General features: G+C 41.8%; 1 protein-coding gene across 2 annotated transcripts in view; it reads right to left on the reverse strand.

Moving 5' to 3' along the window:
* LOC140487770 (breakpoint cluster region protein) overlaps window positions 1–21,781 on the reverse strand; it is a 457,801-nt gene that overhangs the window by 268,900 nt on the left and 167,120 nt on the right. For both annotated transcript variants that reach the window (XM_072587008.1, XM_072587009.1), the window contains exon 4: window positions 7,099–7,284. In XM_072587008.1, the coding sequence (XP_072443109.1) occupies window positions 7,099–7,284 (186 nt within the window). The remainder of the gene's footprint in view (window positions 1–7,098; window positions 7,285–21,781) is intronic.

A 21,781-nucleotide genomic window follows, 5' to 3' on the forward strand; every position in this document is an offset into this window, starting at 1 on the left:
GGCGGATGATACAGAAGTTTGAACACGTACTAACAAGTTCAAGAACAGCTTCTTCTCTGCTGTTACTAAGAGTGCTGAATGGACTTGATCTTGCTATTGTGAACCTCCTGTGCATTTGTAACCTTGTCTATACACCCTATGATCGATCTGAGCTGGAAGGTTCAACCCTACATCCAGAACCTCAACCTGAGCTACAAATCTTCTCAAAACTCACTAACCCTATGACCTGTATGGCCTTATATGTTATGATCTGCCTGTACTGTCTGCAAAACAAAACTGTTCCACTGTACTTAGGTACATGTGACAACGATAAATCAAATGAAATCAACAAATAGAATGGAGTGAAATGAAAACTAAATTTGAAAATGAGGTTTAAAATTAAAACTAAGTTGCCAGTTAAAAAAGCCAGCACAGCTAGGCAAGAATGGAAATAATGCACATTTGGAACTTTGCTTGTATGGAAAGGAATTCAGTATGCAGGATTTGGGATGAGCTCAAAAATGAAGATGTACAAGCTGTTTAAGAAACGTTTCAAGAAAACAAATTAATATTGGTCAACATAACTCATAAACCCCTCTCAGGCAAAGATAGATCAATTTTAATGGTTGTGAGACCATCGCATCCAGATTAATTAGCATAAATGGAAACAATCATGCCAGATACATAGTACTTCCACAGATATTTGCTCCATCAACTTGATTTCTAGTCACAGAATTATTCTTCTCAGTGAGAAACAATCACAAATAACAGAGCCACCTCTCCTAAACTGGGGAGAGGAAACACAGATTGGGCAGCCATTTTGGGGAACACCTACATTCTGTTTGTAAAAATGTCCCTGAGTTACCTGCCACTTCAACACACCAACATTTCCGTCTCAGGCCTGCAGCAGGGCTCCAGCAAGGCTTAGCGCAAGCTGTAAAAATAGTATCTCATTTTCCACTTGGAGAACCGAAAATGCTCAGGACTCAATACTGAGTTCAATCATTTTAGAACCTGAACACCATCTTCTATGTCCTTTACTCACCCCTACACCCAGGCCGCATCATGACATGTGCTGCTATCAGCACAGCCAATCTATTTTCACCAACTTCTGGTCCTCATTGTCAAGTTTTCTTTTCCTCTGGCAGACTATCATCCACCTCTTTCTCTATCTGTCATTCTCTCTCTGGTATCCATCATTGCACACTCCTTGCAAACCACCTGCATGCCCCGGTGCTATCCCTTCAGGTTATTTATGACTTTTTCCTAACTACTGCAAGTTCTGCAGAAGGGTCATTGGACTCAAACATTTAACTCTACTTTTTCTGCTGTCAGACCCGCTACATTTCTTTAGCAATTCCTGTTCTTAGTTCAGAACATCAGCAAGCACAGTTAGAGTCAGAATCATAGGGATGTACAGAATGGAAACAGACCCTTCAGTCTAACTCATCCATGCCAACTAGATAGCCTAACATAATCTAGTCGCATTTGCCAGCACTTGGTCCCATATCCCTCTCCTAAACCCTTCCTATGCATACACCCATTTAGATGCCTTTTAAATGTTGCAATTGTACCAGCCACCATTACCTCCTCTGGCAGCACATTCTATATGGCTACCACCCGCTAAATGAAAAGGTTGCCCCTTAGGTCTCTTTTAAGTCTTTCCCCTCTCACCTTAAACCTATGCCCTCTCGTTCTGGTCTCCCCCACCCCAAGGGAAAAGGTCTTGTCTATTCACCCAATCCATGTCCCTCATTATTTTATAAGCCACTACAAGGTAACCCCTCAGCCTCCGACGGTCCAGGGAAAATAGTCCCAGCCTACTCAGCCTTTCCAGGCAATATCCTTGTAAATCTTTCTGAACTCTTTCAAGTTTCACAACATCCTTCCTATAGCAGAAAGACCAGTATTGCATGCAATATTCCAAAAGTGGCCTAACCAATTTCCTGGACAGCTGCAACATGATCTCCCAACTTCGATACTCAATGCAATGATCAATAAAAGCAAACATACCAAAAGCCTTCCTCACTAACCTGTGATTCTACTTTCAAGAATATATGAACCTGCACTCTAAAGTCTCCACGTTCAGCAACACTCCCCAGGACCATACCATTAAGTCCTACCCTGATTTGCCTTTCCAAAATGCAGCAGTAGTCTAAATTAGACTTGATTTGGCACTCCTCAGTCCACTGGCAGATCTGATCGAGATCCTATTGTACTCTGAGATAACCTTCTTCGTTGTCCACTACTCCAGCAACGCTGGTGGTCATCTGCAAATTACATCTCCATACCTCCTGTGTTCACATCCAAATCATTAATACAAATGACGAAAAACATTGAACCCAGCAATCTTTGTGGACCACCACTAGTTACAGGCCTCTAGTCTGAAAAGCAACCCTCCACCAACACCGTCTGTCTCGCACCTTGGAGCCAGTTCTGTATCCAAATGGCTGGTTCTCCCGGCATTCTACATGATCTAACCTTGCTAAACAGTCTACCATGCTAAACCTTGACCATGAACACCTTACTGAAGTCTATATAGATCATGTCTATTGCTATTCTCATCAATCCGCTTTGTTATTTCTTCAAAGAGCTCAATCAAGTTAGTGAGACACGATTTTCCACACACAAAGCCATGTTGACTATCCCTAATCAGTCCTTGCCTTTCCAAATACATGTAAACCCTATCCCTCAGGATCCCTTCCAACATCACCCACCACTGATGTCAGGTTCACCAGTCTGTAGTTCCCTGGTTTTTCCTTACCAACTTCCATAAATAGTGGCACCATGTCAGCCAACCTTCAGTCTTTTAGCATTCACCTGTGGCTATCGACACAACAAATAACTCAGTGAGGAGACCAGCAATCACTTTTCTAGCTGCCCACACAGTTTTAGGGTATATCTGATCAGGTTCCAGGATTTATGCACCTTTATGAGTTTTAAGACATCCAGCACATCCTCCTATGTGATATGGACATTTTCCAACACGTCACTGTTTATTTCCCTAAGTTCTATAGTTTCCGCATCCTTCTCCACAATAAACACCGATGCAAAATACTCATTTATTATCTCCCCCATCCCCTACAGTTCCACGTAAAGGCACCCTTGCTGATCTTAAAGGGGCCCTATTCTTGAGTTAATACAACCTCATATGGTTCTCCTGACCAGACATTTGTTAGTGTCCCAAATGATTAAGGTTGACAGTTTGTTATTATTCCCTACCCTTTATGTAGTACAGCTGTCCATTCCTCTCAAAATCACACTGATTCCAACTACAATTCAGAACTGCTGGGCTTTGCAGTTCATAACATGCATCATTGACTGAATTTTGCCAAGGGTTCTGTTCAGGTTGTCATGTAACCGATCTTGTCAAAATTTAATAAGCAAAACTCAGATGAGAACATTGACAGGTATAAACAACAAAATGGTTAGTGCAACAAGAAGCCTGTCACAAAACCCACAGGCAATGTCCAGAATCATTGAAAAGTTCAGCACCAACATTTTACAAAGCTTTGGGGAGAGTTTGGAACCTATACAGTCTAGCATTAAAGTAGGGACAAACATCACCTACATACTTCTGGACTGTCAATTTCACAAGATTTGGGTCCTTGCTGTTTGTGGTGTATATAAATAATTTAGACCTGAATGAGAAGGATTGATCAGGAAGTTTGCAAATGATACGAAAATTGGTGTGGTGGTAACTAGTGAAAAGGACAGCCTTAGATTTACAGACTGATAAGATGGGCTGATCAGTGACAATGGAATTCAACTGGATAAATGTGATGTAGTGCACTTGAGAAGGTCAAAAGAGGCACGGAATACATGATGAATGGTCACATCTTGGGAAGTATTGAAGATCAGAGGGACTTTGCCCATATTCAGAATTACTATAAGGTAATGGGGTAGGTAGATATTGTAGTTAAGAAAGGTTATGGGATACCTGCCTTTATTAGCCTGGGCATAGAGCTTAAGAGCAGGGAGGCAATGCTGGAACTGTATAAAATGTTGATTAGGCCACTAAAGTTTTGTTTTAACTTAGAGATATTGATAGGTTAAATGTGCAAAACGTTGATAATGGAATATAATGTGGGGAAATGTGAAGTTGTCCATTTTGGAAGGGGGTACAAAAGAACACTTATTTAAATGGGGAAAACTGAAGAAAACTGTAACACAAATCGGATTTGGGGGAGTACTTGAGCATAAAACACAGAAAGCTAGCACACAGGTACAGCACGTAATCAGGAAAGCTAATAGAAAGTTGGGCCTTATTTCAAGGGGTTAGAGTATAAGATGAGGATGTTTCAGTGCAGCTGTACAAAGTGCTGATGAGACAGCATCTGGAGTAATGTGAGCAGTTTTAATCATCTTATTTAAGGATAGAAATCATCGGAGGCAGTTCAAAGAAGATCCTCAGCATGGAGAGATTGTCTTATGGGTAAAGGTTAAACAGCAGTCTACTCATTAGAATTTATGAGAAAAAGTGGTGTTCTCATTTAAACATGTAGAATTCTGAAGGGGCTTGACATGATAAATTCTGGGAGGATATTTCCTCTGCATGGGAGAGCCTAGAACCAGACAGCATAGTCTCAGAATAAAGACTGTGATGAGAAGCATTTTTTTTCACTGAGAACTCTGAGTCCTTGCCACAGGGAGCTGTATACATGTAAGGCTGATATAGATATCTTGATCAGTTAGGGATTGAGAGTTACAGGAAAGGCAGGAAAGTGGACATGAAGAGTGCCAGATCAGCTTTGACTACCTTGAATTGTGAAGCAAGCTCAAGGGGCTGAATGACCTACTTCTATTCCTATTTCTTATGGTCTTACAAACCCTGTTTGACTAATACATAATTAGAATCTTGACAGAATACGTTGAGTGGCAATAACACAGATTACAATATTGAAAAACTTCTGCTTCAATATTGTGCAAGTGAAGTTGTTTATGTTCTGCAAAGCCTCAAGCATTGCAGGCTCACTTTTTCAAATCCAGCAGCTTCAGAACAGAGGCCATGCTGAATTTCAGAACTTGCCGGTTTTCAGAGAAAAAAGCACAATCAAAACGTGTTAATTCGAATCAGAACACTTTAATCCAGAGAATAGGGATCCCTGGAAAACCAAAAGAGACGATTTTTTTAAAAATTCATTCCTGTACACGTTTCCATCATAATCAACATTTATTACTCATCCCTAGTTGCCCGTGAGAAGATGGTGGTGACCTACCTATTGAATCACAACAGTCCATTTCATTCATTAAAAAGCACTTAAGTTATCAGACAGGTCAATTCTCTTGCATTGAATTTAATAATTCTTTCATGCGCCCTTCACTTCCCAATCAGCACTCAGCAACTCTCTGGCATTTTCTGAATTGATTCAGATGGGGGTCAAGGTTTGTATTAACATGGGAAACATCAAATGCACCAAGCCAATTAGTGCTCAGTAAGTTCCCAAAGTTGAGAGAGGGTGCTTAAACTGGATGGCCATGAGAAACCATCAGATAGCAGCAGCAAAAATTAAGGGAGTTGGCAACATAGTAGTAAAATCACCAGACTGGTAATCCAGCCTGATGCTCTAGTCACATAGATTCTAATCGCATCATGGCAGCTGGTGAAATTTAAACTTGAATGACCAGAATTGTAAAACAACTAGCAGTAATGGTGTCCATTAATTGTCAAAAGAAATCATCTGGCTCACTAATATGCATTAAGGAAGCAATCTGACATCTTTATCTGGTCAAACTTTCACCTGACTTCAGACCCACAGCAATGTAGTTGATTCTTCACTGCAGTAAAGATACATTACAATTAATACAGCACTTCAAGAAGATGGCTAATAGTGAACATTTCAGGAGCGATGAGGAACAGACAATAAATAGGTGAAAGTGAGGATTGCAAATGCTGGAGATCAGAGTCAAGACTAAAGTGCTGCTGGAAAAGCACAGCAGGTCAGGGAGCATCTGAGGTGCAGGAAAATCAACGTTTTGGGCAGGAGCTCTTCGTCAGGAATTCCTGATGAATGCTGCCTGACCTGCTATGCTTTTGCAGCACCACTCTAATCTTGAACAGACAATAAATGCTAAACTTGTCAACTAAGTCCACATCCCACAAAAGAATAAAACAAAAATGGCATTGGAAACATACTGAGCGATATATAAATGCATGTCTGCATATGCCTGGACATTTCATCTCAAATATCACAACCCGAGGCGAATTCCAAATTTTACCTTCTAGGTATATGGAAATGCAACAAGTAAAATGCTGAATGTGCATGTAATAAACACCAGTACTATTCTTTAGATACTTGTAACATTGCCTTAGCTTCTCTTCTTCACATATACAAGACTTCAGAGTCAACTACTGAACTATTGTTAATAGTTTTTTTTATTTGTTCATGGGCTAAGCCCACATTTATCAAAATACAGTTAAGAATCAATCACATTGCTATGGGTCTGGAGTTATTGACCAGGTAAGAATAGCAGATATCTTTCCCTAAAAAGACATGAGTGAACCAATGAAGATATTGTGACAGCTGCCAAATGGTATATAGTCGTCATTAGGCTAGCTCCTAATTCCAGATTTTATTAAAAGTTGAATTTCACCACCTGCCATGGTTGGATTTGAATCCATGTCACCAGAACACTGACCTGTGCTTCTAGATTGCTAGTACCAGCACCTCCATGTCACCACCTCCCCCCAAGTGTACTCACAGTTCGATTCCTCCTGCAGAATTTAATTAAACATTGGACGTAGTTACAGAACAATGTACTTAATCTACTCTACTGTCAAGTAAAAAAGAACTGGGAATTAGAGGGAAGCAAATACTACACTAAATTAATTTAAAAATTGAATCATTACTATAAATAAAATAATAATGGACAGTTGACTTAATTAGTGAAAAATACTCAACAGTATTTTGCTTGATCCCAATGTTTATCTGAAGTATGCGCAACTGTTTAAAATACAGTGTATGTTTAAATATAGTTGGTCAAAATTGGTGAAAATGGCCTTTAAGGAATAGCTTTTTCACTGCTCAGAAATGCAGTTGATATAATTCTATTAATATATTTAGAATAATTAAATTTAGTTTCAAATCTGAGAATAGCAAAAGTCATCATTAATGTTACCAGTTTTTGAAAGAGGTCTCCAACACACTGATGGTGACTCCATTGCTGAACTCTGGGGAAAAGTCCATCATAGAAATCTTTGTGTATCTCATAGAGCTCAGGCACTTTGAAGAAGATGGTTTCTATTTGTTGGCTCGTGAGGACAGGCTGAGATGTGGTAGCAGCTGCTTTAAGAGGTTTCATAGGCTGTAAGAAAAAAAATGAAGGACCAAGTTCACATAAAACTCAAGGATTACAAAATACCAACAAACATTTCTGTAACTGCAGTAGGTATTACAACAAAACATCACTTTTCAGCAAAAGTTAGAATAAAGCAGTTATTCCAAAATAAGAAATTCCAGTTTATATAATTTTATTATACATTGTAATGTGATCAAGACTGCTTTCTTAAAACTTCCATATATAGACCAAGCCAGAGATTTTTGGATTATAGAATGATATCAGAGTACTTAACCACAAGCGAATAAACCAGAAACCATTGCAGATACAAATACTTAACTGAAATATAAAAGTGAGAAAATTTGGGTGGCACAGTGGTTAGCACTGCTGCCTCACAGCGCCAGAGACCCAGGTTCAATTCCCACCTCAGGCCACTGTCTGTGTGGAGTTTGCACATTCTCCCCGTGTCCGCGTGGGTTTCCTCCGGGTGCTCCGGTTTCCTCCCACAATCCAAAAATGTGCAGGTTCGGTGAATTGGCCATGCTAAATTGTCCGTAGTGTTAGGTGAAGAGGTAAATGTAGGGGAATGGGTCTGGGTGGGTTGCGTGTCGGTGTGGACTTGTTGGGCCGAAGGGCCTGTTTCCACACTGTAAGTAATCTAATCAATTATAAAGTAGTTAATAACAATTGTTTAACTTATTAAAATATTGTAGTATTCACATTTCCACTTCCAAAGTACTGTACTAAAATAATGCTGTGACTTGCTTGCATCTGCTCAATAGATTTCTGAACAATTGATGCTTCCAAACAATAGATTTTTGGGCTCCACAGATTGCAGTGTATTACCACTAACAGAAAAAATTTAGGAAAATTTTGAAGGAAAGCAGTTGGCAGGCCAAGTAATCCGGAAGGGAAATGTAGGGGCTCATGAGAGTCATTGTGGCACAGCAGACAGCCATTTGGATCATCAAGACCATGACGGATCTCTATAGAGCAAACCAGTCAATAGCACCACACCTCTCTATTTTCTTAATCCCACAAATTTATTTCTCTCAAGTACTGATCTAATTTCCTGTTGAAAGTATTGATCGACTTCATCTTAACCACTGTCATAAATAACATCCCAATTCCTGCAAAACATTCCTTCTTCACATCCTTCTTGAATCTCTACCCCAAAACTGTAAATCTTAGAATCTGTACTGTGTGGAAACAGGCCACCTGTCCCAACAAGTTCACACCGACTCTCAGAAGAGTAACCCAGCCAGGCTCATTCCCCTATCCTATTACTCTACACTTCCCCTAACTAATACATGTAACCTCCACATCCCTGAACACTATGGGCAATTTAGCATTGCCAATTCACCTAACCTGCACATCTTTGGATTGTGGGAGGAAACCATGCAGACACAGGGAGAATGTGCAAACTCCACCTGAATCCGGAATCGAACCCGGGTCCCTGGCACTGTGAGGCAACAGTGAGCCACTGTGTTAACCAATGAGCCACTGTGCACCCATAATTAACTTATATCTCTCCATGTGCCTGAGATTATCATTTCTAAAACCTAACATATCACTGATGTTAAACTAAAGGGTTATGCATCAAAGACAGGCAAGTGGAACGAGTTTAGTTTGGGAAACTTGGTCAGCATGGATGTGTTGGACTGAAGGGTCCGTTTCCGTGCCAAATGACTCTATTACTTGGATAGGTTATTTTGTCAGGTGAAGTCCATAGCAAAAATGGAAACAAAGTAATCATTAAGTATTCTGGCCTTGCCTCTGAGCAAGGCAAAAGCTACAGATCTTGCCTTTCAAGCATACCAGGTTGATGAAGCATTCATTGATGAATGCAGCCAAAGATGGTTGCGACTCGACCAGCATCTTAAGAGACTCCTGCAGTGATGACCTAGGAGCTGGAATGATTGACCTGCAACAAGCACAAACACCTTCCTGTGTGCTTGGTTTGTTTCCAATCAGCAAAGAATTTTCCATGCTTCTCACTGATGTCAGTTTTGTGAGGGCTCCATGATGACATACTCAACTGCTGCTTTGCGTCAAGGACAGTTACGCTCACTTCATCTGACAGTCAACAAAAAAAACAAAGAACCTTACAGCACAGAACAGGCCCTTTGGCCCGCCAAGCTTCCACCAATCCAGATCCTCTATCCAAACTTGTCACCTATTTTCTAAGGATCTGTATCCCTTTGCTCCCTGCCCATTCATGTATCTGTCTAAATACATTTTAAATGATGCTATCATTCCTATTCCTACCACCTCCGCTGGCAACGCACTCTAGGCACCAATTACCCTCTGCATGAAGAAATTTCCACGCATATCTCCCTTAATCTTTTCCCCTCTCACTTTGAACTCGTCACCCTTAGTAACTGAGTCCTCTATGCTACAAAAAAGTTTCTTGCTATCCATCCTGTCTACACCTCTCATGATTTTGTAGGCCTCAATCAGATCCCCCCTTAACTCCCTTCTTTCCAATGAAAATAATCCTAATCTACTCAACCTTCCATACAGTCAACATCCTTGTGAACTTCCACTGCATCCTCTCCAAAGCATCCACATCCTTTTGGTAATGTAGCAACCAGAATATGCAGTATTCCAAATGTGGCCGCACCAAAGTCTCATACAAAGGTAACATGACCTGCCCAACTCTCAAGTTCAATACTCCGTTTGATGGAGGAAAGCATACCATATATGCCTTCTTGATCACTCTACTGACCTGCATTGCCACCTTCAGGGAACAATGGACCTGAACACCGAGATCTCTCCGTACATCAATTTTCCCCAGAACTTTTCCATTTACTGTATAGTTCACTCTTGAATTGCATCTTCTAAAATGGGTCACCTCACATTTGTCTGGATTGAACTCCAACTACCATTTTTCTGCCCAACTCTCCAATCTATCTATACTCTGCTGTACTCTCTCACAGTCCCCTTCACTAACTGCTACTCTACCAATCTTAGTGTCACCTGCAAACTTGCTAATGGGGCAACCTACACCTTCCTCCAAATCATATATGTATATCACAAACAACAACAGTCCCAGCACGATCCCTGTGGTACATAGGTCACAGTTCTCCATTTTGAGAAACTCCCTTCCACTACTACTGTCTCCTGCGGCCCAACTAGTTCTCTATCCATCTAGCTAGAACACCCTGGACCCCATGCAACTTCATCAGCCTACCATGGGAAATTTATCAAAAGCCTTACTAAAGTCCATGTATATGACAACTACATCCCGTCACTCATCAATCAACTTTGTCACCTCTTCAAATAATTCTATTAAGTTTGTAAGACATTATGTTCCCTGCACAAAACGATGCTGCCTATCACTGATTTATACCCATTTTCTTCCAACTGGGTATATATCCTATCCCTTAATATCTTTTCCAGTAGCTTCCCTACTACTGATATCATGTTCACAGGTCTATAATTACCTGGATTATCCCTGCTACCCTGCAACATTAGCAATTTTCTAGTTCTCCAGGACTTTCCCAGTGTTCAAGGATGCTGTAAAGGTATCTGTTAGAGCCCCAGCTGCAAGCTGGGATAGACCCCATCCAAACTCGGGGACTTGTCCACCTTAATGTCTTTTAGAATACACAACAATTCCTCCCCTTCCTTATGCCAACTTGACCTAGAGTAATCAAACATCTATCCCTAACCGTAACATCCGTCACATCCCTCTCCTCGGTGAATACCGATGCAAAGTGCTCATTAAGAATCTCACCCATTTTGACTCCATGCATAACTTTCCTCCCTTGCCCTCGAGTGGGCCAATCCTTTCCCTAGTTACCTTCTTGCTCCTCATATATGAAAAAAAGACTTTGGGGTTTTCCTTAACTCTGCTCGCTAGGGAGACCTCATGACCCCTTTTAGCCCTCTTAATTCCTCATTTCAGATTGGCCCTACTTACTCTATATTCTTCCAAGGCTTTGTCTGTCTTCAATCGCCTAAATCTTATGTACGCATCCTTTTTCCTCTTAGCTAGTCTCACAATTTCACCTGCCATCCATGGTTCCCTAACCTTGCCGTTTATATCACTCATTTTCACTAGAACATATCTCTCCTGAACTCTCTTAATCTGTCTTTAAAAGCTTCCCATATACAAAACGTGGATTTCCCTTCAAACAGCTGCTCCCAATCTACATTCCCCTGCTCCTGCAGAATTTTGCTTCATATGGTCTTCCCCCAGTTTAGCACTCTTCCTTTAGGACCACTCTTTGTCCATGAGTCTTCTAAAACTTATGGAGTTGTGATCACTATTCCCAAAGTAATCCCCTACTGAAATTTCAACCACCTGGCCGGGTTCATTTCGCAACACCAGGCCCAGTACGGCCCCTTCCTGAGTTGGACTATTTACATACGGCTCTAGAAAACCCTCCTGGATGCTTCTTACACATTTTGCTCCATCCAGACCTCTAACACTAAGTGAATCCCAGTCAATGTTGGGAAAATTAAAATCTCCTATCACCACCACTTTGTTGCTCCTATATCTTTCTATGATCTCTCTACATATTTGTACCACTATCTCACGCTTGCCGTTGGGAGGCCTGTAGTTCTGCCCACATTGCCTCCCTGCTCAAATTTTCCATAGTACCCTCCTTCAGCACTAAATATCCCTCCTGGGATATTTAGTTGCCAATCATGCCCTTACCTCAACTAAGTCTCAGTAATAGCAGTAACATCATACGTCCAGGTACTAACCCAAGCCCTAAGTTCATCCGCATTACCTACTATACTTCTTGCATTAAAACAAGTGCACCTCAGACCACCAATCCCTCTGCGTTCATCCTCCACTTCCTGCCTACTCTTCCCCTTACTCACACTGACTTCATTATCTAGTTCCTTACAGACTTTAGTTACTACCTCCTTCCTGTCCACCAATCTCCTCATTTGGTTCCCATCCCTCTGCCACATTAATTTAAACACTCCCCGATAGCGTTAGCAAAAGCACTCCCAAGAACATTGGTTCCAGTCTGGCCCAGGTGTAGACCATCCACTTTATAACAGTCCCACCTCCCCAGAACCAGTCTCAATGTCCCAAAAATCTGAACCACTCCCTCCTGCACCATCTCTCAAGCCATGCATTCATCTTGATTATTCTATCATTCCTACTCTGACTAGCATGTGGCACTGGTAGCAACCCTGAGATTACTATCTCTGATGTCCTACTTTTTAACTTGTTTCCTAACTTCCTAAATTCTTATCGTTAAAAAACATCCTACATGCACCACGACAACTGGCTGTTCACCCTCCCCATTGAGAATTTTCTGCAGTCAATCCAAGAGATCCCTGAGCCATGCACCTGGAAGACAACATACCATTCGGGAGTCTCATTTACGACCACAGAAACACCTATCTACTCACCTTACAATTGAACCCCCTATGACTATAGCCCTTCCACTCTTTTTCCCATGCTTCTGAACAGCAGAGCCAGCTATGGTGCCATGAACTGCTGCCTTCTCCTGCTGGGCCATCTCCCACAACAGTATTCAAAACAATATACCTACTTTCATAGAAGCATAGAATCTCACAGCGTGGAAACAGGTTAGCCCAACAAGTCCACATCTCTGAAGAGTAATTCACCGAGACCCATTCCCCCTACCCTATATTTAACCCTGACTAATGCATCTAACCCACACATGCCTGAACACTACGGGCAATTTAGTTTGGCCAATTCACCACCCGGCGGAAACCCACACAGATACGGGGAGAATGCATAAACGCCACACGTGCTCCCTTCTTCTGCAGTACTAGTGTCGATGTCCCATGTATTCCTCCTTCCTGCTTCATAGTAATGGGATTCGAAGTTGGACTCTAGCTCATCAATGCTGACTAAGAGTTCCTCACACTTCTCCCATACTAATCTTTGAGGCACATCTTTACCTCTTTAATCTTGTTGACCCTGTGCTAATTAGCTTGTGGCTCAGGTAGCAATCTAGATATTATCTTTTTCGTTCTGCTTTCAATTTAGCCCCTAGTTGTTTATACTCCTTCAGCAAAACCTTTTTCCTCCTTCTACTCTGCGTGATGCCTACATGGACCATGACAACTGGATCCTTATCCTCTCAATCTATGTACCTCTGTGGCCCAGATGAGATGTCCTGAATCGGGGCAACGGACTCGCAATTTAGCCTTCGGGATTCTCGATCATGGCCACCAAGAACAGTGCCCATTCCTGTGACTACGCTAAAGCTGATTACAACTACATTTCTCTCTTGCACCTCCGCCCCCTTGAATGACTATGGTCAGGTTGGTCATCCTTAAGGCCCCCGAACTCGTCCACACAGTAAGCAAGAATCTCAAACCTGTTAGACAATGCCAAGAGCTGAGATTTCTGCAGCACTACCCCCTGGATCCCTCTGCCTGCCTCACTCAATCACACCTTCCTGTCCCTGACCACTGACCAAATTCGAGATAGTTAATCTAAGGGTGTGACTGCCTCCTGAAACACAGCATCCCCCTTCCTGCAGTGTAGCAATGGAGTTTGCAGCTTGAACTCTAGCTCATCAATGCTGACCAAGAGTTCCTCAAGCAACTAACACTGGCTGCAGTCTTACAAGTCTTGTATTAGAGCCAGAATGCTGTTAGGGCCATTGCATTTGAAATATCCAATACTTTTAGCCATGCGATATCACATGGAAGTGAAGTGAATCACCCGAAAGCTGGCATTTGTGATGCTGTAGACTTCAGAAGTAGCCCAAGATGGATCATCCACACAGAACCTCTGGCTGAAAGTCAGCCTGGCCTTTTGCACTGATGAAATGGGGTTCCGCAACATTGACGAGCATGATTTTTGTTGAGCTTCCTCCAGTGAGCTGTTTAACATATATCCCCATAACTGATAAAGTAGAACTGCAGAGCTTGGATCTGATCCACTGGTTGTGGGATTTTATCATGTCTACTGCATGCTGCCTCCAATGTATGACATGCAAATAGTCCTGCTCTGCAGATTCACCAGGTTGACACTTCATTTTTAGGTATACATGGTGCTATGACTGACAAATCCTCCTGCACTCTTCATTAAACTAGGTTAGTTCCATGGCCTGATAGTTGCAGTAGAGTGAGGGATATGCCAGGCGACAAGGTTACAGATTGCTATTGAATACAATTCTGCTGCTAATGGCTCACAGAACATCACTATTACCCAATACTGAGGTACTAGGTCTGTGCAAAATCTCTCTTATTTACTGCAACATTTCCTCTAAGTTGTGTGGCCACTAGGATATCTCATGCATACCAATCAGCTTCTGCATGTATAAGATGCTGTCGTACACAATCCTCAGAGATCTGCGCAGTGGAAAAATAATTAGGGGGAAATCATAAGTGAAGGGTATCTTCAATGGTCATTTCTACAAATACTGTTACAGACAGATGTATTAGTAACAGGTTGATTAATAAGGATGAGGCCAAATTGGTATTTCCATTTTATTAGCTTCTTCACCATCTACTGCACACACAATCTTGCAGCTATGTCCTTTAGAATGTGGTCAATTCCTTCTATAATGGTACTACCAATCCACTCTTGGTACTGAATATTGATGTTCCCCACCCAGAGCACATTCTGTATCCCTGCCATCCTCAGTGCTTCTCCCAATTGGTAGGGTGAAGTGTAAGTAGGTAGTAATGAACAGCAGATTTGTTGCTTGTGTTTAAGTTAATGTCATGAGACTTCATGGCACCCACAGACAACTGAAGATTCTGAGGGCAACTCCATCCCAACTTCTAAACACTGTGTCTCCACCTTGACAGGTGTGTTCTGCGGTAGGACTTAACCACAGATGGCAATAGGGACGTCTGGAACACTGTCATGCTCACGGAATCATACCTTGCAGTCAAAGTCAGGCTGTTATGCAACTGGTCTGTGGGCCAACTCTCTCAATATAGTTAAAAGGCTTCAGATCCTAGCAAGGAAGACTGTGCAGGGTCAACAGCTTTCCATTCTTGTTTTAAGTGTCTTAGACAATGCCAAATCGTTTGCCCGTTTCAGTGTTTTCCTTAGACATTGCAATACAATGAATGGCAATTCTAGGCCATTGCAGAGAGCATTCTAAGAGCCAACCACATTGTTGTGGGACTGGTCAGCAGATTTCCTTACCTAAAGGACATTAGCGAAGATATGTTTTTTCAACAATCTCTAATGGTTCCACAAACAGAGATAAAGAAAATCTTCCAGGGTTATTAATTGGTAGAATTTTCTTTTTTAGGCTACAGTTGAGGCTGGATCGTTGAATTTATTTATGGCTAAGTTGGATAGATATTTGATAAACAAGGGAGTCAAGTGTTGGGGGGAGCAGAAGAAAAGCATCATAAGTTCATAAGACAGCGGAGCAGAATTAAGCCATTCAGCTCATCAAGTCTGCTCCTCACCTCCATTTTCCTGCCTTCTCTCATAGGTCTTCAACCTATTACTAATTAAAAATCTGATTAACCCCTCCTTAAATTTACTGACTGTCCCAGCACCTCGAGGCAGCAAATTCCACAGATTCACAACCCTTTGGGAGAAGTAGTTTCTCCTCAACTCTGTTTTAAATTTGCTACTCCTTACCCTAAGACTATGACCTCTCATCCTAGAATGCCCACAAGAGGAAGCATCCGCTCCACGTCTATTTTATCTACACCTTTTATCATCTTGAATACCTCAATTTGATCTTCCCTCATTCTTCTAAATTCCAGAGCATATAGAACGAAACTGTTCAACCTCGCTTCATAAGACAAACCCCTAATCTCTGGGATCGATCTAGTGAACCTCCTCTGAACGGCCTCTAATCTTTCCTCAAATAAAGGGAAGAAAACTGGAAACAATACTCCACGTGCAGTCTCACCAATACCTTGTACAGTTGCAGTAATACTTCCTTACCTTTACATTCTATTCTCTTTGCTATAAAAGCCAACATTCTATTCACTTTCTTTATTAGTTGCTGTACCTACATGCTAGTTTACTGGGATTCATGAACAAGTACACCTCGATCCCTCTGCACCGGAGCACCTTCAAGTCTCTCCCCAAGGTAATAGGTCGCCTTCCCAGTTTAATCGACCAAATGCATGACCTCGCACGTATCCACAATGAACAACATTTTGGCCCACTCTCCTAATCTATCCATATCCATTTAAAAGGTTATTTCTTCATTGCAATTTACCATCCCACCAATTTTTTGTGTTGTCCGCAAATTTGGCAATAGAGCCTTCTATCCCTGTGTCAAAGTTGTTAGTGTAGGTTGTGAATAACTGGGGTCCAAGGACCGAACCCTGTGGCACCCCACTAGTTACATCTTGCCATCCAGATAAAAATCCATTTATCCTGATTCTCTGTCTCTGTCCATCAGCCAGTCAGTCAGTCATTTATCCAGACTAATAAATTACCTCTAATCCCATATGATCCAACCTTGCGAATTAACCTTTTGTTTGGCATCTTATCAAATGCTTTCCAGAAGTCTAGATAAATTACATCTACATTATCCTCAATTATCTACTTTGCTTGTTACTTCTTCAAAGAACTCTAGCAAATCAGTCAAAATGATTTTCCCTTCATAAAGCCATGCTGACTCTGATGGATAGTGTTTTGACTTTCCAAATGTCCTGATATTGCTTTATTGATAACTGATTCCAAAACATTCCCAACAGATGTTAAACTAACTGGTCAGTAATTTCCCACAGTTTGAGCTCCCCCCCCCCTTTTGGAATATGGCATTATATTAGCCATTTCCCAATCCACTGGAACCTTTCCTGGGTCGAGGGAATTTAGGAATATTGTAACCAATGGATCTATTATCTCTGCTGCCACTTCCATTAACACCCTAGGACATAAGCTATCACACCCAGGTGACTTGTCTGTCCTCAATCTCAATTTGCCTAGTAGTTTTTCCTCTATCGATGTTGATTCTTCTATGTTCCATCTTATTTTTGCCTCTGACTTGCCTTTTCCAACAGAAATCGCACTATTGGTCTCCACCATGAAAACTGAGGCAAAGTGTTGATTCAGCATCTCTATCATCACATACAGAGTAGAATCAAAAGGCCATTCTGTAGAAGGGTCAAAGGACCTGAAAAATGAACTCTGCTTGCTCTCTACATATGCTGCCAGACCTGAGTTTTTTCCAGCATTTTCTGTTTTTGTTTCTGATTGCTTTTTTTTGGTTAAATGGCTTACTCATATTGTTAAGGTTTGACTCGTGTCTTGTGGAGATAATGCGAGGATGTACATTGTGACACAGGCTGCTACTCAAGCTAAAAAAGGTAGAATTTAATCACCAGGGAAGGAGGCACTGCCATAATGGTAATGTCACCAGATTAGTAAATTGGAGCAAGGGCTAATGCTGAAGGGGCATGATCAGAATGTCACCATGGCAGATAGAGAAATTTGAGTTCAATTAAAACCTGGAACCTAATGACCATCATGTAGTCATTGTCAATTGTCATAAAAACCCATCCGTTTAATGATGGCCTTTACAGAAGGCAATTTGTTATTCTTATCTAGTCTGGCCTACATACAACATAACAGCGCAATACAGGCCCTTCAGCCCACGATGTTGAGTCAAACTGTGAAACCAATCTGAAACGCAACGAATCTACACTATTCCATTTTCATCTGTATGTTTATGCAATGACCATTTAAATGCCCTGAAAGCTGACAAGTCTTAACTAGGGTTGTTAAGAAGGCATACAGTGTTTTGGCCTTTATTAATAGAGGGATTGAGTTCCGGAACCAGGAAGTTATGCTGCAGCTGTACAAAGCTCTGGTACGGCCACACTTGGAGTATTGTGTACAGTTCTGGTCACCACAGTATAAGGAGGATTGTGGAAGCTTTGGAAAGGGTGCAGAGGAGATTTACTAGGATGTTGCCTGGTATGGAAGAAATGTCTTATGAGGAAAGGCTGAAGGCCTTGAGGCTGTTCTCGTTAGAGAGAAAAAGTTGAGAGATGACTTAATAGAGACATACAAGTTAATCAGAGGGTTAGGTAGAGGGACAGGGAGAGCCTTTTTCCAAGTATGGGGACAGCAAACATGAGGGGACACAACTTTAAAGTGAGGGGAGATAGGTATAAGATAGATGTCAGAGGTAGTTTCTTTACTCAGAGAGTAGTAAGGGTATGGAATGCTTTGCCTGCAACAGTAGTAGATTCGCCAACTTTAAGTGCATTTAAGTCATCATTGGACAGATATATGGACATACATGGAATAGTGTAGGTGGGATGGGCTTAGTAAGACAGGGCGGCGCAACATCGAGGGCCAAAGGGCCTGTAATGCCCTGTAATGTTCTATGTTCTACCTCTGACATCTGTCCCATATCCATTACCCCTCAATTTAAAGCTGTGTCCCCTCAAGTTCATCATCACCATCCAAGGAAAAAGGCTCTCACTGAGCACTCTATCTAACCTTCTGATTATCTTAAATGTCTTAAATTAAGTCACCTCTCAACCTTCTTTTCTGTAGTGAAAATAGTCTCAAGTCCCTCAGCCTTTCCTCATAAGACCTACCCGCCATACCAGGCAACATCCTAGTAAGTCTACTCTGAACTCATTCCAACACTTCCACATCCTTCCTATAATACGGTGAACAGAACGGTACACAATACCCACGTGCGGCTGCAACAGAGTTCTGTACATCCACAGCATGACCTCTTGGCTCCAAAACTCAATCCCTCTACCAATAAAAGCTAACACAGCGTATGTCGTCTTAGCAACCCTATCAACGTGGGTGGGAACTTTCAGGGATCTATGTAAATAGACAAGATCTGTTCATCTACACGACGAAGGATCTTACCATTAGCCCAGTACTCTTTATTCCTGATGATCCTCACACTTTTCTGCATGAAACTCCATTCACCACCTCTCAACCCACTGTCGTCCCATTCCTCCCCTATCCCCCACCCCACTCCCCAGTCGAAGCAAAATGCTCAGAGACACAGTATAGTTTTACCTCCTTCATCTTTATTCCAGAGAGAGAACAATCACCGACGTGCACAGGGACTTGAGTTCCCTGCCTTCTCTGGAACAGCAGTTTCTCAATGAAGTATATAGTTATTTTACAGAGAGGAGCATCCAGATAAGGTAACATACATATTAATTGGGTGACCGTTACAATGAACAAGTATCAATAGTAAAGATTGGGGATCTAAGATGGCGGCAATCTGAGAAGATCATACTGCAGAGCTTCGTATTGCAGCAGGACCAAGACGGTCCTTTAACCTGCCCAACCCAGGTCATCAGGATTTCTTGGGGCTTTGGAAAGATTGTGGAGCCCCAAGAAACATTTAAAAATTGACTTATCTGTATTTTCAGCTGTCCAGAAATGCCTAAAAAGGGAGGAGGAGCATCTGAGGCCGGGTCTGCAGCTCAGTCTGCAGCAGCCTTGGAGCAGATTACTCTCCAGGCCCTGGTGAACCAGCTCTCGAAATCTCATGAGATGCTGGGGAAACAGATTGAAGAGAAGCTGTCTCTCTCATGCTGCAGAAGCATGAGCAGCAGCAGGGAGACCTGGAGAAGAGGATGGATGAGGTGGAGCACAGTGGTGGAAGCTGATGCCAGTTCATTCAAGGATGAGATCCAAGCCCTGAAGACGCAGGTTCGTAATTTGCGTGACTAAGTGGATTATCTTGAAAACAGGGGCAGGAGAAAAAACATTCGTATCATCAGTTTGCCTGAGGGTAAGGAAGGTGAACAGCCTGCGGAATTTGTTGAAGATTGGCTTCCAAAATTCCATGACATGGAGACTGACATGAGAGATTTGAAGATAGAGAGGGCTCACCAGGTCAGAGCGCAGAGGTCAGGTCTGGGTCAATGCCCTCGTCCTTTCCTGGTGCAGTTCCATCATTACTGGGATAAAGAGAGAGTCATGGAGGCTTCCAGACTCCAGGGGAAGGATCCAAAGGCCCTAATTTACGAGGGGTCTAAGATCATGTTTTTCCAGGACTTTTCAGCGGCAGTGATCCAGAAACAAAAATCGTATGATGGTGTCAAGAGAAGACTGAAGGAGCTTGGGATTTAGTACTCCCTGAGATATCCGGCAGTGCTTCGGATCACCTTAGATGGATCCATGCATCTCTTTGACACATTGGAGAAGGCAAGAGACTTTGTGGACAAACTAACCTAATTTAAACAATTGTAGTATGTATAAATATTGTTGCTTGGGTATGCGTCTATTATTCTGTAAAAGAAATGGAGGAAATCTGGTTGGAGCTTTGTTTTTCCCCTTTTTTTCCCCTCTATTGATAATAATTTGGTTCAAACTATGTCTGGCAGTGGTTAAGATGTACATTTTAAATTTCTAAGTTAGGACATACCAAAGGATGGGTGGGGTATTTATTCCCCCTTTTTTTAATATAAAATAATTTTTTTTATCCATATTGATATTCTATGGGGTGTTTATTCTTTTTAGCTTGTGCTTGCAATGCGACTCTAGCTGGGAGAAATGAAGGTGATTGAGACGGTTCGATGCCTATTTATGGGCAGTTCAGGACGAGTAGATGCCCCCTCTGGGCAGGGGGTGAGTTCCCCTACTCAGCGCTATTGGTACTTTATATGTTGGCTTGTTTTCTGGTTTTTGTTGTTTTTTATTTTTAATAATTTTGTATGTTTGTTAAATGTAGTGGCTTTATTTCATGTAGTTTTTATATTTGGTGGACCATGCGACACCAAGGCTCAGCAATTTGTGTTTCGGGTTCCTCCTCTCTGGAATTTAAATGTAATTGCAGGAGATTACAGCTAATGATTGGATTAAATGGTGTATCTGGAATATCAAGGGAAGTCACTCACTTGTAAGAGGAAGAAGGTACTCTTGAGTCTTAGAAAGGAGAAGGTGGATATTGCTTTGTTACAGGAGACACATTTGGATGACAAGGAGCATCTGAAATTACAGCAGAATGGCTTTGACCAAGTTTATTTTTCATCATTTAATACAAGAAGTAGGGGAGTGGCTACATTGGTTAGGAAAAATCTCTCATTTAAATTGTTGGAATGTGTTAAAGACACATACGGGAGGTTTGTAATTCTTAAAGCCTTGATAAATGGGGAAGAATATGGCATTTTAAATGTTTTTTGTCCCTCAGCTCATCCTCTTAAATTCTTGGTAGATGCTTTTTCAAAACTGATAAGTCTCAAGTCTCGGCACATCATTATAGGGGGAGATTTTAACTGCCTCATGGACCTCACAGTAGACAGGTTGCCTAAAGGTCTCTCGATACCCTCTGCACAAACTAAACAGTTATTGTGTTTGTGTGGGGAATTAGGGTTGGTGGACTTCTGGAGGTGTCTCCACCCTACAGGTAGGGATTTCACATTTTTCTCCAATCTGCATAGATGTCACACGAGGATTGATTTTTTTTCTGACCCCTGCGGCAACCCTGGATCTGGTGGCATTCTGTACGATTGGTAATATTGCCATCTCTGATCATGCTTCAGTGTACCTCATGGTTAAGATTAAGGATGTTACAGTGGATTCAAGGTACTGGCAAATGGACTCCTTTATTCTCATGGACAGTAAGTTTGTGGAGTACTTCTCTAGGGAATTTTG

The sequence above is a fragment of the Chiloscyllium punctatum genome, chromosome 17, assembly GCF_047496795.1.
Source record: "Chiloscyllium punctatum isolate Juve2018m chromosome 17, sChiPun1.3, whole genome shotgun sequence".
In the NCBI taxonomy this organism is placed as follows: Eukaryota; Metazoa; Chordata; class Chondrichthyes; order Orectolobiformes; family Hemiscylliidae; genus Chiloscyllium; species Chiloscyllium punctatum.